This window comes from Haliotis cracherodii, unplaced genomic scaffold (assembly GCF_022045235.1).
Source record: "Haliotis cracherodii isolate W230 unplaced genomic scaffold, xgHalCrac1.p SCAF_3, whole genome shotgun sequence".
Classification (NCBI taxonomy): Eukaryota; Metazoa; Mollusca; class Gastropoda; order Lepetellida; family Haliotidae; genus Haliotis; species Haliotis cracherodii.
Genome location: NW_027266286.1, coordinates 36,062,054 through 36,080,191, shown reverse-complemented (window position 1 = coordinate 36,080,191; position 18,138 = coordinate 36,062,054). Strand labels below are relative to the sequence as shown.

The following is an 18,138-nucleotide window of genomic DNA, read 5'->3' as shown; positions in this document are numbered from 1 at the left end:
CTGATTTACATTGATGATCTGATAATTTAAAGCAAAAACTTTGAAGAGCATCTCCAACATTTGGAGCAAGTATTTTACTATCTCAAACAGGCAAAATTAACACTAAAGCCATCCAAATGCAACTTTGCAACAGACAAAGTTTCTTTTCTGGGTCATGTTTTATCATGAGGAGGTGTTCAAGTTGATAATGAAAAGATTGAAGCAATTAGAACCTTTCCAGTGCCCAAATCACAAAAGCAGATTCACTCCTTCTTAGGCCTCACAAACTTCTACAGGAAGTATGTGAAAGATTACGCTCACATAGCACTTCCACTGAATGCCTTGCTAAAGAAGCATTCAGAGGCAGAAGTAGGAAAGAAACCAAAGTTCCAATGGTCACTTGAGTGTGATCAGGCATTCAACACACTCAAACATGCTATGAGTAATACACTTGTTCAGGCAAAATTAACACTAAAGCCATCCAAATGCAACTTTGCAACAGACAAAGTTTCTTTTCTGGGTCATGTTTTATCATGAGGAGGTGTTCAAGTTGATAATGAAAAGATTGAAGCAATTAGAACCTTTCCAGTGCCCAAATCACAAAAGCAGATTCACTCCTTCTTAGGCCTCACAAACTTCTACAGGAAGTATGTGAAAGATTACGCTCACATAGCACTTCCACTGAATGCCTTGCTAAAGAAGCATTCAGAGGCAGAAGTAGGAAAGAAACCAAAGTTCCAATGGTCACTTGAGTGTGATCAGGCATTCAACACACTCAAACATGCTATGAGTAATACACTTGTTCTGGCTTATCCAAATTTTGACAAAGAATTTCTTCTTGCAACTGATGCCAGTGATATGAGCATAGGTTTTGTTTTGAGTCAAAAAGATGAGAAAAATAAAGAACATCCAATAGCTTTTGGTGGTAGAGCTCTTCATGGCAGTGAAAAGAACTGGAGAATTAAGGAAAAGGAAGGCTTAGCTCTAGTTGAAGCCATTAGATCCTTTCGTCCATACCTTGAAAATTCCAAATTCACAGTCTACACTGATCATATAGCATTGAAATGGCTGAAATCCATCAAGGATGCCACAGGTAGGTTAGGGCAATGGTCTTTGGAACTTTCTGCCTACACTTTTGACAATTGTTCACCGCAGCGGCAAAGCCAATGGGAATGCCGATGCTCTCTCACGTAGGGAACATGAGGAAAATATTAACCGTAATGATCAGACAGAAGAGGATGCTGAGAAAACAGTCTTCTCAGTAACTTCAACTCAGCAAAGCAAATCAACTAGAAGTACCACAGTCTTGCCAAACACACATTCATCCACACAGGTCACACAGACAACTCAGACTGAGGATATTTGCACACCTATTGTCAATCACTTAGTATCAGACACACAGACAACACATTGGTCAGTCACCTTTGAATATGAAGAGGATTATCAGTCAGTACCAGTTAATGTTGTTGCAGCATTACATGCTACAAATGCTGATGTTACTCAAGACACATTGGTTGAAGTAAGTATAAAAGAACATCAAAATTTACGTCACCTACAAAGGATTTGTCCAGATTTCTTCCAAATCTTTGACTACAAAGAGGATGATGTCCTTCCACAAAATGAAAAGGATCGTCAAAAGATTCTTATCAAAGCCAATACATTTGAAATTGATGAAGGCATCCTATACAGATTCGTGCCACGAAGACAGAAAGACCATGCAGACAAGTTCATTAAACAGCTGGCAGTCCCAAGAACCCTCAGGAATCAAGTCCTGCAATCCTACCATGAGTCAGAGTTTGGCGGTTGCCAACATTGGAAAGAAAGGATGCACAACACCATGAGACCTAAGTACTACTGGCCCAAAATGTACAGCGATATTGCTACATATGTCCAGACGTGTGAGGTATGCCAACAGACCAAGAGGCACTACCATGGCAAGAAGGCACCACTCCGTCCACTACCTGTAGAAGAGGTCTTCACCCGATGGCACGTTGACATTCTTGGTCCCCTGCCAATAACACCAGACAAGTACAAGTACATTTTGGTCATCACAGATGCATCATCTAGATGGTGTGAAGCCTTTCCACTTCGGACCCAAGAAGCCAAAGAAGTAGCAGATGTTCTCGTCAGAGAATTTTTTTGTCGCTATGGCGCTCCAAGGACCTTGATTTCAGACAGAGGTCAGAACTTCATGTCCAAACTTATCAAAGCAATTTGTGAACTTTTGGCAATTAAATTTACCCATACCAGCCCATATCATCCTGAAACTAACAGCTGTGTAGAAAGGCTCAATTCTTATATCAATCAATCACTAAGAGCCAATTGTAACAAGTCTCAAAATGATTGGTCCCGTTTTATTCCTGACATCATGATGGCCTATCGGATGGCCCCAAATTCATCAACACAAAATCCCCATAAGTTATGCTTTTAGGCCGAGAAATGAGAGCTCCACAAGATGTAGCATTAATTCCAAAAGAAAATTTAGGCCACAATAACAAAAATTATCTTTCAAATTTGCTTGAGGAGCTGGAAATCACTAGAACAATTGCAGCTGAAAACACTGCTCGGGCTAAGGAGGTGTATTCAGAACAATATAATCGAAAGGCTAAAGAACCAGAATTCGCCCCAGGTAAAAACGTTTGGCTTTATTCTCAAAAAGTTGAAAAAGGCCTTTCCAACAAATTAACCAAAAAGTGGTATGGTAGCTATTATATCATCCATACAGGTCCAAATTATACCTACAAACTACGCCGAAGTTCTGACGACAAAATACACAAACCACTGGTCCATGCCAACCGTCTGAAGCAATATTTTGATCCTGCTGATCGTCCACAGTATCCTCCAGAACCACACCTCAATGACACCAGTAACATAGATTCAGGCGTCATGGATGACAGTGAGGAACCAGTCAATGATTCACAGCTTGACAGCAACAATTCCCCATCAACAAGTTCAACTTACCAAGCTGCTGATCGATCACCTCCACAACAGAAAGGTAACAAGGTCAATTCCAAAACTAAGGCAGGCACTTCCAGCAACAAGAATTCAAAGCAAAAGACCCCAACAAAGAAGAAAAACCCTGCTCCCAATACAACAGCAAAACCTGCAGGTTCCAGCACGGCAACTATAAAGGAAAATCATGCCACACCAGGTCCTAGTGCTCCAACCAAGGTAAATGAAAAGGTAAACAAAGGGAAAAGAGGAGTGAATAGTAAGCATCACTAGACAAAATCCAGAAAACAACTTGACAACAGCGAGGTACAACCTCCAAGTCCAACATCAGGTAATCAAACCAAGGATATCCCTCAAGTTTTCAATCCGGAAGACATCCACTCAATTGTAAGTTCCAAGAGAGCAAACGGCAAAATCTACTACAGAGTGAAATGGAAGGATCCAGAAAGAGGAAACACATGGGAGTATAGCAGCAGCATTCCAGACTCCATTTGGAGAGAATTTCACCTCAAAAGAAGTATGTCAGGAAAACGACAAAAACGTCCACTGAAGAATCATAAGTTTTTCGACCAAAAGGAATCAGCACAAGACAATAAATCAGTCAATGTTCTGTCAGGGAATACAATGTCAGGAAATGTCGAGCAAGACAACACCAAACCATGCATAGAATTATATGTCAAACCATATCCGTTTTTTCCAAAACACCTACGAAAAGTAGATCATTCAATAAAGAGAGTTATGGGCATTGAAATTATTCAAGGAGACTGCTATGTTAAGGTCTTTGGACCAATAACAAAGATGATCATAATTACCTCACATGCTATGTTGAAAGTGTTCCACTCCACCTCATACAGCGCTACCTTGATGATAGCTGGAAGGATCTCCGTAAGTGGTCCTGTGGAGAAGATAATCCTCCATATGATCCAGATGAACTACCAATTTATAAATCCAAAAGGGTTATTTTTCCAGATAAAGACTTTGGAAACATCAACACCCTTTTCTACCGTATTTCACATCCGTATTACACAGACTGTAGTCCCAGTCAACCATACCATGATCAACTCCTCATATATACCTGTAGATGCCAAATGAAAATATTCTTGACCAAAATACAAAATCTCCTAAATAAACGGTGCAAATCACTAAACAGCTATTAGCTGTATCTTGTTATGTTTACTTGTGTCCAGTCTTTTCACTATGGGTCACCAGTTTCACCAGTTGGGAACAAATGGCATCAGCCTGATCATCTGAGTTATTTGTATCACAACAAATTTTGAGCATTGACCTGATCAACCAATCTCAAAAGCGAAGTGAAACGAGCCAACCAAAGTGAACCTTAACGAGTCGAAATGAGTCAAACCAAAATGAACCATAACAAATCAAAATGACTCAAAGCAAAGCAAACCATACTGCAAATCGAACCGAAACCATACCGAAGCGATGCAAACCATACTGCGAATCGAACCTAAACTGTACTGAAGCGAAGCAAACCATACTGCAAATCGAACCGAAACCGTACTGAAGCGAAGCAAACCATACTGCGAATTGAACCGAAACCGTACTGAAGCGAAGCAAACCATACTGCAAATCGAACCGAAACCGTACTGAAGCGAAGCAAACCATACTGCAAATCAAACCGAAACCGTACCAAAACAAAGCAAACCATACTGCGAATCAAAGCGAAACCGTACCGAAGCGAAGCAAACCGTACCGAAGCAAAATAAACCGAACTGAACCAAACGAAACCAAACCCTATCGCATTGAACTGAATGAAAATCAAAGCGAAACGAATCAATGCACTTGTTATATGCACATACACAAATATGTATATATAATGTCTCTAATGATTGTAGGGCGGTTGGATAGCCTAGTGGTTAAAGTGTTTGTCCCGACATGGGTACAATGTATGAAGCCCATTTCTAGTGTCCCCCGCCGTGATATTGCCTGAAAATTGCTAAAAGCAGCGTAAAACCAAACTCACTCACTCTAATGATTGTATCCAAAAATAGAAGGATATTTTTAATCCATGATATGCTTTGTCAATTGGCGCCAATACATTCTTCCTGGTCATGACACCATTTAGTAATGCATGTGTACCTAATAATGTACTGATTTTTTTTTTACATCATAATTATCATATTTGTTTTATTTTCTAGTTATTACAGACAAACTGAGGAAGTATGGATAATTTTTATATATGACATTATTTGAACATGCTAACTCTCTTTTCTTTGTTTTTTCCATGTAAAACCTCTATAATGGATAATGGACACAGCAAACTATCCTAAAACCTCAAACCAGGATGTGGAACTCAAGGCCTCCTACATCACCCATAAAACCACCAGTACAGACTGCCAAGACGAGCCAGCTCCAGATTCCCTGATGACAGCAGAAAGAACTTTTACATTATGTTTCCTTATACCAAAGAGACTCTAATAATTGTTATTTACTATACTACTAGTTTAACTTAATACATTGTCCATCTTAGCCATAATTATTTTATTTTTTACACGTTTGGGGTCCAAACTTTTTCAGACGGAGGGGAAGTTATCATGATATAACATTTATACTAAGTTTTCCTATAATAATTAGATCCACATCAAGTGCTTTTATGAGTTATCATGGTGTAATATTTATACATCATTTCATATAATTATAGTTTAGCAAGTAATACTTATCATCAGGTAAAATGCATATATAAAATATCAGTAGTTTCAGTTATAGCTTTTTAGATAGATGCTAGTCTAAGGTAATGGGGGCGCATCTCCTAGACATACTATTCAATAAGACAAGAGTTATGTCTACATAGTTTAATAGATTTGAAGCTTTTAGATAAATACTAGCCTAAGGTATCAAGATCCCCATCTCCCAGACAAAAGATATGTCTACATAGTCTTATAGATTACCTTGAACTATTTTGTTTAAGTAAATCTGTCATCACCTATATTAGAATAACATTCAGCAATTACTTCAATTTAGACTCATTAAGGATTAGCCCCCATACAAGCTCATCTATAGTGCATTAAGGATTAGCCCCAACACAAGTTCGTCTATAGTGACACCATAATCTCTTTCAAAGCATCCAGTAAATATGTGAACACGATTAGTGCCAGTCCAACAGGATTAACAGGGATAAGTATTTCCCTCTGTCTAGCCATTCATTTAGCATAGGGCACAACCAATCGTGTATCAACCAATCATATTCCATTTTATTGTTCTAATTTTTGTTAAATACATACAGAAACCACATGTTAGGTACCCCGTGTCTCCATAAAAGGCAAACCTATCAAATTCGAAAAATCTACAATATTTCTTGGGGTGATCCTTGATCAACACCTCACTTGGCGCAAACATATAGAATATGTGGAAAACAGATGTCAAAAAGACCTGAACGTATAACGGGCAATTTCAGGCACATCTTGGGGCACATCGAGGGACACTCAGCTGGACCTCTACAAATCTCTTATCAGATCAAAAATTGACTATGGTTGTAAGGCTTTTCATTCAGCATCAAATACTGTCTTGAGGCACCTAGACAGAATACAATACAAAGCCCTAATGCTGGCCACAGGCACCTCACTAGAAGCACTACAAGTAGAAACGGGAGAACTCCCATTGAAACTAAGAAGAGAGCAGGCAATATTATCGTTCTGGGGACGAACATCAAACCTTTTGGTTAAAAAGATATGGCAAGACAAAAACACTCGAGATGAAGCCCTAGCTCGAAAAAATCCCTCACTAAAGCCATCTGGGATATTAGTACGTAACTCATTCGTAGTCACAATTGTGATGACATTCAGTCTCCAGAAAGTCACTACAAAGGGTTACACCCTTCCTGGACTTTAAATACTCCCAAAGTTGACACTGCTTTAACATCAGAAGTCACTAAAAAAGAAAACCCAACCCTACTACGATCAGTAACTATCACTAAAATTCAAACTACCTGGGACAGCTGGGCCCATATATACACTGATGGATCCAAGAATCCTATAAACAACAGTGCTGGTTACAGGATCCATATCCACAGCTCCAAACCCCAAGCACATTCAGTTCGCTTGCCTGATGGTCAGTCAGTATTCACGGCTGAATTGGAGGCAATTCATCATGCACTCAAACTCATTCCGGAACTCCCGGAAGCAAAGGCAGTCATCCTATCAGACTCGCTAAGTGCACTTCAGGCCATCAGTGGCAGAAACTCAAACTCAAGGCCAAACACAGTCAACAATATTCTATACGAATATACAAAGCTATCGGACCAAGGGCAACAGGTGGAGCTGTATTGGATCCCCTCTCACATAGATATTCATGGAAATGAAAAAGCAGACTCACTGGCGAAGCTAGCTCTAGACAAAGCGGATATACAGCCTATTCCTATTTTAGTAAACTAGAGATAAAAGCAAAATCAAAGCCTCAATAGCAGAAAGATGGCAAGCCCAATGGGACGCAAGTAAGATCGGCAGATGGCTATACAAAATTCAACCCAAGGTCCAACAAAAGCCAAACTCAAATGAAAGGAAAATTGAAACTGCTATCTCACGCCTCAGACTAGGTCACAAAAAGCACTATGACAAGGTTTGTTCATCTTGCAATCAGGCTGAAACCATTGATCACGTGTTACTAGAATGTCAAGACCATGCCCCAGCCCGGGCTAGGTTAAAACAAGAATTGCAGTTAGATCCGCTATCTGTCATAGATCTCCTAAAGCCAAGAGATGCAATAGCGAAGGCCAAACTAACTCTATTTCTGAGAGATGGACAGCTACTCGAACGTATATAAATAGAGCAGCCAAGGATAGAAATGAAATCATATCAATGTAAGAAAATAAAAATCATATCAATACAAAAACAGAAATTATGTGAACACCAAACTCACAATAGATAGGTGTACCCTACTCACACACAGGAGTCCCAAAGAGGGACAGGTCAGCCGAAATTGCCTAGGCAGAAGGCGACCTCCTAAACACTTAATGCAACAACAACATGTTAGGGCAGAAGGGGGTTTGACTCTCATACCAAGCAGACCTCTCTCCCACAGCCCAGACGGTTGTACAGACTCTCTGTGGCACCCCCAGCTATATTCTAAGATTTTGTAAATTGCTCATTGTTAATTGTTCTTGTAAAAAAAATTGTGATTAGTCTCCTGTGACTCCGGCTCTTTGCTGACTAATTCCCCAAGAAAACCAGCACGCCATTTGGACGGTTTTGTTCATCCCATAACAGTCCATGATATACCCGTTGGTTCAACCTTATACGATTATCCTGATAATTCTGTACCAACAGAGCTTTCTTCGCATCTTTTATTGTGTAATTCTGAGACGAGATGAAAAGACATACTAACATAATAATGAACAAATATATGTCCAATATTGGATATAATTTTGGTTGTTTTGAAATATTCTTTTGGGTATTTCATTACGTAAGTTGAGGCCAAACAGGTGCGTGTCTTGACCAATTAAGACACATGATAAACTATCAAATTGTTTACACATTCAAGACATTAATTACTTGGTGAAAACAGTCATTTCATGTTGTGTCGAAAACGCGTGAAATTCCGTTTTACACATCGAGAATGTCCATACCATGAACAAAAATTAGGGGAGATATATATTAATCAAAATACCAGAGTCGTCTTTCTCCGACGTTATCAAAGATATAAAACCAGGCATGACTTCAAAAAGAATGCTTATTTTTTTGGTATTTCAGTACATATGATGATACGACTAGTGCTCCATTAATAATGGTGCAACATTAGTCAAATTGCACTTACACAATCAAGAGTATGTTGGAATCTAAGGACTAAGTTATGGGTTAGATTGTGCGATTCTTTTCTCTATTACCTCTTTTTTCATGAAGTACTATTTCATAATTTCTTATGTGTGATTTTTTTTTAATAACTAAACGTATACATTTTCAATATCGATATTTGTGTTGGAATAGTTTGGTTCGTCGAGAACAAAACACCATGAAAATATATTGTCCTTACCCACAGCTAATTCTCACCAAGTGATCGAGTTACAATAAACTAGTGCGAAGCATAGCGGAGTTATGTCCACTTTTCTTTGTACGTGTGTAACCTCTCTGTCGTCTTTTGACATCATAGAGAACAACAAAAAAAGTGAACGTGGCTCACTAATACCCCCGACCCGCCTAGTGTGTCAGTAGTTTCAAATTAAATAGCGAGGATAGGGTTATGGTTTGAAAAATTCATAAAAAAATGGAAAATTAATAAAAACATTTTTTTTCTTTTGACTGCACCCCTTCATATGACACAGATTATATGTACTAAGTTTGAGATGAATCAACTGAATAGTTTAAGAGAAATTGCGCTGACAAAGTTTTCGGCCGGCCGGACAGAACCATGGTATAACTATATACCCCCAACATTTTGACGGGGGTATAAAAATCAGTTTTCGTCATTTACGGCAAGATGTTTTTGGCATTGAATGTATGTTGTTATACAAACGCATATAACACCATTGGATATGTAGTTATGTCGTTCACATATTAGGCAGTATTTTGTTCACTCACAGTTTCTGTACAGCTTCTAAATAAAAAAAATCGTCTCACAGTACTTTTATAGGTGTACGATAAAAAGCGGACAAATTCACTGTTTTTCAAAACAGAATAAATTCTCGGAGAACACTTAGAAGTGTCTTTTTAAAAACTGTTTAATAATTGCAGTTAAATTTACACCATCAAATAGGAAATTTAATATTCTCCACCTCTCCGTAATTTTATAGCTAAGGTAGATCCAGTGCCGCGTGAGCACAATTCTCGCACAACCTTCACTTTTCCAATCTTAAGAAAATGTGCGTCAGAAATAAAAACTCGGGATCCAAAGGGTTTACATGGCATTTGCTGCTGAGAAAAGGTGTATATATTACAAATATATGGATGATTGGTTTAGATTTGACGAAACTAAATTACTACCCGTTAAATCATTCTATACTAACTTAACAGAATCTAAAATAACCAATGCTGATTATAAACACGCTCTTAATGTGTGAGATTAATTGGTTGGTCAGAATTTAGGCAATTATCACAATCTGTACTTAAAAACCGATGTACTGTTACTCACCGATAGATTTGAGATATTCAGAAAAACCTGTTTAAAACAATATGGCTTGGATCCAGCATGGTACTATTCCAGACCTGGACTCTCGTGGGATGCAATTAAATTACTCACTGATTATGATATGCACTTGTTTGTTGAGAAAGGATTAACAGGTGGTATGTTGATGACGGCGAAAAGGTATTCTAAAGCCAATAATAAATTAGTGGAAGGATATGATTCGAGTAAACCTAATACGCACATATTATATCTCGACGCCAACAATTTGTACGCATGGGCGATGAGTCAACCTTTACCCACGGGCGGTTTTGAGTTGGTAAACAATATCGATGTGAATGATATTCCCAAAGATTCAGATAAAGGCATCTTCCCGAGGCAAGAGAGTTAACTGACTATAAAAGTCCAGTTTCCACCCTTGCCGAACTAGGCTGGTATTATAGAGTTACATTTTGGCTGGACTAACAAGTCTATGCAAAATCCAATCAAAATTGTGCACCGAAATCGAAATCTGGTTCTTTAACTGTCATGCATATTTCGGTCGATTGCAGGATTTGCAAAGCAAGTGCACCGCCAACTTAGCGTCAGCAGATATTTTCCAAATCTTTTCATGTTTTAAATCAAGGTGCTCACGTGATTTGATGCATTTTTCGATGTAAGACCCGTTTTATCACAATATAGATTTTGATTATCGATCAGATCGTCCTGACAAGGTGCCACCATTTTGTGGGAAGCAAACGCAAGTGATACGAGAGGTGGAATCTGATTGGTCTATCGGAGAGGCTTAGAAGGGACAAAAATGGTAATAGCCACTGGTGGCGCTACGATTGAGCCCAGTAATTCCAGCCTAGTTCGGCAAAGGTGGAAACTGTACTTTTAAAGACAGTTAACTCTCTTGCCTCGGGAAGATGGATAAAGGCTACATACTAGAAGTTGACTTAGAATATCCAACCGAGTTACACAAAGACTATAACACTTATCTGCTAGCTCGCGAAAGATTAATGGTTAATAGAGATTGGATGTCAGAATATCAGCACTCCTTGGTGGGTAATATTAGGTTAGCTAATGTAGAAAAACTCGTACCAAATTTGATGGATAAGACAAAATATATAGTCCACTGTAGAAATCTCCAGTTATATCTAGTTTCAGATACTATTCATCTGATCATTGCATCAAAAATTCTTTGAAGTTATGATAATTGTGTATTTCTTAACCTAATCACTGGTAGATTGATGGAAAATGTGTACACAGCTGATTTCTATTTCTGGCTTAGTTTATGAGAAAATACACACCATAATCTTTATTTCTGCATATATAACGATGCAGGAAAAAATGGAAAATACAATTTAAAAGGTAAATCATCATGTTCAGTGATGATCTGAATTTTACATTTTATTGATGAAGTTTGTTATCACCTATTAGTTTATCTGAATTCTCTGAAGGGAAACTATGCAGTTATTTAACTGTACATAGTATGATGTTGTATACCTTTGTTAAGATATACGGCTTCTCATTCTCGATTCGGTTTTGTGTCGATTCGATTAGGTGTCGCTTCCTGCATCACAACAAGAACACATGTAGAACCAGTCAAAATTATAGTCCATAATAAGCAAATTTTCAATCCACGAAAGAAAATGCCCATACCTATTTCAAGACTTTCAAACTTCAGAGTGTTATGTCCCTTTAGTGATATGCCAGATACCTAGAGGGTGGGGATTGTCACCCTCTAATACATATTACACACAGTAAGCATAGACACGTTTCGTCACTGGGGCCTTCACAGGTAAAACTGAAAAATCAACTCACCCTGTATGACACATCGTCGAATTCACCATTTTTCAAAATGAATAAACATACAGAAATAATCTTGCTCTTGGTCTGATCAGTTTGTGTGGTCTTCTCTATACACCCATGAGGGTTCATGCTGAATGTTACATTAGTTTACCAAGCGGTCTTCTCTTGAAGTTGTGCCCGGACAAAGAATGATTTCAGCACACCTCTACTTTTAGTTCTCAACACTATATTCACAGACTACTCCGTGTCCTCCTGTAACATGCGAAGTGAGAGTAGTTTAAAAAAATTGTAATTAAAAATTCGATCGTAACGTGTACCGTAGTCTGTGTTCAAAACTACACAAGTTTCTTACTGTCTCGTTGGTTAACTATCAGCAATGATATAGGCTGGCTCCAAACACAATTTCTTCTTCCACTTTTTGGTTCACTTCGAAATCTTCGTGTATTGCCCCCTTGAGTAGAAAATTGTTACACGAGATTGTGATCTGGAAACATTAGTTCAGATATATTATTGATTTGATAAATTATAACATCAATATCGTGATTCAGCGTCCAGGGTGCAGGTTGTTAACATTATTTTTAATGGACTCGGACAAACAGAGTCTGACTGAAACGGCTGCTTTCCAAAACGGCTCTATATTTGATTGACGAAATCATCCCCCCTCCCACACACACACACACACACACACAATATTAAGCAGACGATGACGACTGCATCATGGATTACACGGACGTATACACAACATAACTATCAAATGATCAAATGGTTTTGCTTTCCTCAAAAATATTTGAAGATAACTTTTTCAAGTCTTATTTCTGGAAAGATATGGATCATGATAAAAAACAACCAAAAGAGGTATTCGGCAATGTGCCAATCGGCGTGTTGAGGTTTGAATGTTTTTCACGGACTTGAGTAACAGCAACAATTATAGTCTCGGTCCGTGAATAAAACCTTGTTTTCACTCAAGTTCATTTTGCTTTCGTGAGATTTGGCAGTATAAGTGTATTTTAATCTGGGACTGTTTTCGTATTGAACGATTTGGCTCGAGGCCGGATTTAGCTATAAACCTTGTAATCAAAACTGACACGTCTGAGCGCGTCAAAAAATAGTAAGCTCGCCAACAGCGCGTATCCTGTACGTTGATGAGCGGAGTTTTGGAAATTGTTCGCACCCAAATCCATTCGTGACCAACTCGTGTAATCCGGGACAAGCCGAATATCGGCTCATTCTTCACTTGACACCCGGCTACCTCCAGTGTTGTAGTTTAGAAGTGAGCCCAAGGAAAAGACTGCAAGGACGATCCATATAGGTTACACAAATGTTTTCCAAGATACTTCCACAGTAACGTTATGTTTACTTACCAAATATATAGGCATATAAGGGCTATTATACATATGTGTCTGCATGGAAGGATACAGAGAGAGAGAGAGAGAGGGGGGGAAGAGGAAAGGGTTGCCCCCCCCCCCCCATTTTTATTTCGAAAAAAATCTCTATTTCTGTATAAATTACCACCAAAAACAATAAATAGATCTTAATTGTGCACCACCCCTTTTAAAAAAAAGCTGTATCCCCCCATGGTCTGTACAGTCGGGTCTTAATTTAAAGGGGCACCAATCTCTGGCTTTTTCTCGGCTGTCTGACACAGGCCGCTAGGGCTCACTAGCTGCCGTGAGTTGATTTGCTCGTTAACCCAACTGAGCGTGACAAGAGACTTGGGCTACCGTCTTCAAAGACAGATAAATAAACTTGGAGGCAGTATTTGTTTTGATGCATTTTTTAGAACTGATTGGTTACCCCTGATATATGAAGATTTCGATAAAGGGCGCATGTTAATTGATGCCTTCAGCCTACAGAAACAGACAAAAAGAAGCTCATCAGATGTCGTTATTTGGAAATACCCATGATGGTTATAGTTTGATAATAATACTACCCCCTTCTTGTCATCCATGTTTTCTGGTATAACCCTACAGTTGTGTTGCTATAAGTTTCCTGAGTCTTTCTTCCTCATTAGATCTGACTAATGCGTCCTTAGATTCTCCATAGTTTTACCAAATACTGAGTTATTCATGAGCTTATATAGGTTCTTTCGGAATCGCTGGTAGCCATCTTTCTTAAATCTGTGTTCAGCCATATATAGGGCTCCATCCAAGGGCTTTTATCTAACTTTAGAACTCAGTGTATTTTCTTTATTTTCATGCTTCACTATAGGTATAACTGGAGATTTCTGTAGTGAACTATTATCTTTTGTCTTATCCATCAAATTTGTTTCGAGTTTTTCTATGTTAGCTAACCTAGTATTGCCCATCAAGGAGTGTTGATATTCCGACAACAATCTTTATTAACCATTAATCTTTGGTATCAATACGTTGGGCTTAACATCATTAACTCTTTCATCACTGGCTGCCCCAGAGTTATGTCCCTTGAAACCCTGCAGTCCCTGACACTGACAAGGCCTGTACACTGGCCTCCCTGGCAGTATTATTGGAAAATCACACTATCATTTTTGATGAACTTTTTCTACCAGAAACTTGCTTTTAATATACATTTATCATATACCATTGTAAAGAGGATTAAGTATACTTTAATATTCTTTGTTGTTATTGTCTCTAACCTTTGTCATTATCTAATTACAGGTGTTTACAAGTGAAATAAAACATGAAAACACTGAAAAAATGAAAACAGACAATGAATTTTGGCTCAAATTGTATTAAAAATCACAAAAATAAATCACAGATACAAGGTAAACATAACACAGTGGTCTTGTCATCTGGGACGGCCCAGGTAATCGCAGGTGTTACAGGTAAATTCTCTTCATGCACATCTGTAAACAAATAAACAAGTTTACAACTCTTGGTACTGACTTTGTTTTCTATACTGATGTCACATATTACTTATGATACACCTACAGCCTCTTAGGTAAACTCGTTAACACAGGTAAACTTGTTAACGCAGGTAAACTCGTTAACACAGGTAAAAACAAATATTTGATTTATTTTGTTCTTTTTCAGGATTTGAAACCAAAATTAAGTATTTAAGTTTTTAAAAAGTAATTTATCACATTACCTGAACATTGAACCACAGCTACTATAAGAATGACATCACAGGGAAGATATCACAGATTGATCTGAAGAGGGAAAGATTGTAAAAGGACAGAAAGATAGTAAATTGAAGTTCTGCAAATATAAAAGTTGGGATAACATATTTACAATACACTGCTATTTACAATTGCATAATAAATTAAATCAGTACTTCATTAAATCAATTAATAAATAAATAATTTATACAGTTACTAAAATTTAAATTAAGATGTAAAAAACAAGAGAACAAACATGAATACAGAAATAAATTTTATTCAAATTGAGCGAAATATAAGGACATACGACAAACCGGCAAGCTACAATTCGGATTGCGATCAGAAAAATAAATTAAAAAAAAAAGAAACAAATACGTCATGCCACTCACCTTTGTTGTTGTTGTGATCGCTCGTTCATGTGTAGGCTGCATTCTCATTCGTCGCACTGATAATCTGTTAAAACACAAAATCATTGTAAAACAGTTGGAAAAAATCAATAGCATGACTCTTCACTCACCGTGTCAATATATATATTCTTGAGTCCGGTCGCCTCTTCAAAATCCCTCATGTCTCCACTGTTGTGGTCCCTCTGCCACTCCCATTCTTGAAAGTTGGCGGGGGGGACACCTCGTTGAAACCGTCAAAATCTTCACCAAAATAATCGCGAAATTCCCTCTCCCCTTCGCTTAAATTATTCAATTCAAACACATTATTATTCCCGATAGAGTCGTTGTTAATCATCTGATCGCTATCCGAATCGTAGTTGGCCGCCATTACGCTTGATTTCTGATTCAAGCGAGAAAAATACCTGTCGCGAAAACAGGTGACATTCAAGATTTTCGCGCCAAAAAGACGGGGAAATTCCATGGAATGACGTGTCAATCACGTGTAGATCTCGTTTCCATATTTAGAACGAGATTACACACGAGAAAGGAAGTAGAAAGAGCGATTTTGTAAACACGCTCGCGCCGCCCGATTTATCGGGCAGCCGTGTGTGGGGCTTGGACAGTTGTCGCCCGATTTTTCGGGCAGCTGGGTACTGGGACACGGTTTATGCTGCCCGATAAATCGAGCAGTCAGGGCGAAAGGGTTAACATCCATGTTGGAATTAATATCCATCTTCCAACCTCTTAGATATTTACCAACCCTGGCTGTGGGTACAAATCTTAACTCAACCTGTTGATTTTTATCAACAACAGGGGGTTTATTATTATCAAGTAAAGCAATCAATTCAACTTTTCTCATTTGAGAATAACCTCTCAGCCCACTTTTTTTTCGTTTGAGCTTTGAGTTCTCTGACAGTTTTTGGTTTGTTGTATTCCAAACCGAGTAAATCAATCAATTCAGCTTTTTTCATTCGAAAATAACCACGTAGACCACGTTGTTTTGCCTAAGCTTTCAGCTCTCTGACATAAGTCATTGTGATATATAACTACATGTGAACTAATATCTAATTGGTTTGAATTCTACCCAATCTTTTTATCTCATTCATCGCGGTAATCCTTTTTCGTCTCGTTTTTTGTCAGGACCGTGACTCTTACATGTACAGTAAGTACCTTTGACCCGAACCCCACATACAGAACACGTATAATTAAGATGCCCTTTTCTAATTGCAAAGGCATGTATACCACAATATATACCGACGCAACGTCTGTTGCATTGAATTGGTTTTCCCATGTGTGTAAATTTACATCTGGATGTGCCCCTCGCCATTGTGATAAATAATACACTTCTAGTATCATTTGTCTAAATGTGTGGCAGCACGACACATCTGAGCAGTCAGGGTTATTATTAATAGCTGATATGACTCAGCCCGACATAGTGCATAATAGATCATAGCGCCACAGCAAAAAAAGTGTAGGTTTCCGTCTTCCGGAAACCTTCCGGAAACCTTCCGGATACCTTCCCATTTTGGATCCGGCCCGGATACCTTCCGGAAACCTACCGGAAACCTTCCAAAAAAAATGTCAAAATTTGGAGGGTGCATTTTGTTCACTTAAGTGTGAAACACATAAAAAAATTAACTTGAAAATACCACGCAATTTGAAGGTTGTTGAAGGCATCTGGAAGGTTTCCGGAAGGTTTCCGGAAGGTATCCGGATGCAAATTTTCTTCATGACTTGCTTCTGGTAAATAATGTTAGCCTGTGCATTACAGATACCTGTTGTAATATTCTGTGTTATTTTAATGGTAAATATCCTCCTAAAACATTTTTGGAGAAGAAAATTGTTCAATTTCATATTTTGTCCTTTTTGGATGTTAATGGTATTTAATGAACAAACATCAGTTCTTGTATAATGATATCCTTAAATTTCATGTCCAGACTTCCAGTTTGTACTGAGAAAAAGAAAAAGTCATTGACAATGTGCTCACTTGGGCCTTTGGTCCTAGTGAGATGATAATAAGACTATTTGTAACGGTACATGTACTTGTTATATCCAAAATACTAACTTCATTGACATTTGACCCACCCTAGTTTTATGGTACTACAGTAAGCTCTTCCTCAGTTACTGTGAATTATTTTATTAAAAGGGATTGACAGTTAATTTGACACTGGAGTTGTAACCACTGCACATATATGTGTATTCAAATAATATAACAACGATGTGCTTAATACTTCACAAATATCTCCAGAAATAGGCATTTTAGTTATAATTGCAGAAATACTTTATGAATGACCCCTTCACTGTTGCCTTGATCTTACACTTCAACCCCTCATGAGTTATCACTTTTGAGTGTGAATTTGACCTTCAATATCAGTGATAAATATTTCAAAACCATTTCAAAGAGCTATCCAGCACATAAACCAAATATGCAGTCCTTTGGTAGAATTCAACATATCATTGACCAAAATATGGAAGTAATGTAACCAGTATATGTATAAGAGTTACTAAGACTTCTGTAGAAAAGGCAATTTAAGGGAAAATGTAGTATATATAGATCACACACGACCTTTTTCCAACTTCGACCCCTGCCCAAAGGAAGAGTTAGACCACAAACAAACTTTTTGTCTGGTTGTGACTTTAACCTTTGACATAACAGATCAATGTGTCATCAGACGTTTTCAGAGCAAAGGAAACATGTGTTATTTATCTTGAGATGCCCAAGCAATGCATGGTTTCATAAGATAAGTGTGGCTATTAAACTGAGGCAAAATCATGAAACATCCCCAATTACACAGCTGGTAAATGAAACATAAGCAACAATCAAATTATCAATTTCTTTTATTCATATGCCTATAGTATATCGCACATTGAACAGTGTTCACATGA

At 38.0% G+C, this 18,138-nt stretch overlaps 1 protein-coding gene across 1 annotated transcript in view; it reads right to left on the bottom strand.

Annotated features, from left to right (window-relative positions):
- Positions 1 to 12,359, bottom strand: part of LOC139474304 (uncharacterized) — a 103,744-nt gene extending 91,385 nt beyond the window's left edge. Inside the window, exon 1 of the mRNA XM_071257259.1 lies at positions 11,806 to 12,359. Within this exon, the coding sequence (XP_071113360.1) occupies positions 11,806 to 11,922 (117 nt within the window). The 5' untranslated portion in view covers positions 11,923 to 12,359. The remainder of the gene's footprint in view (positions 1 to 11,805) is intronic.
- Between the last annotated feature and the right edge of the window lie 5,779 nt (positions 12,360 to 18,138).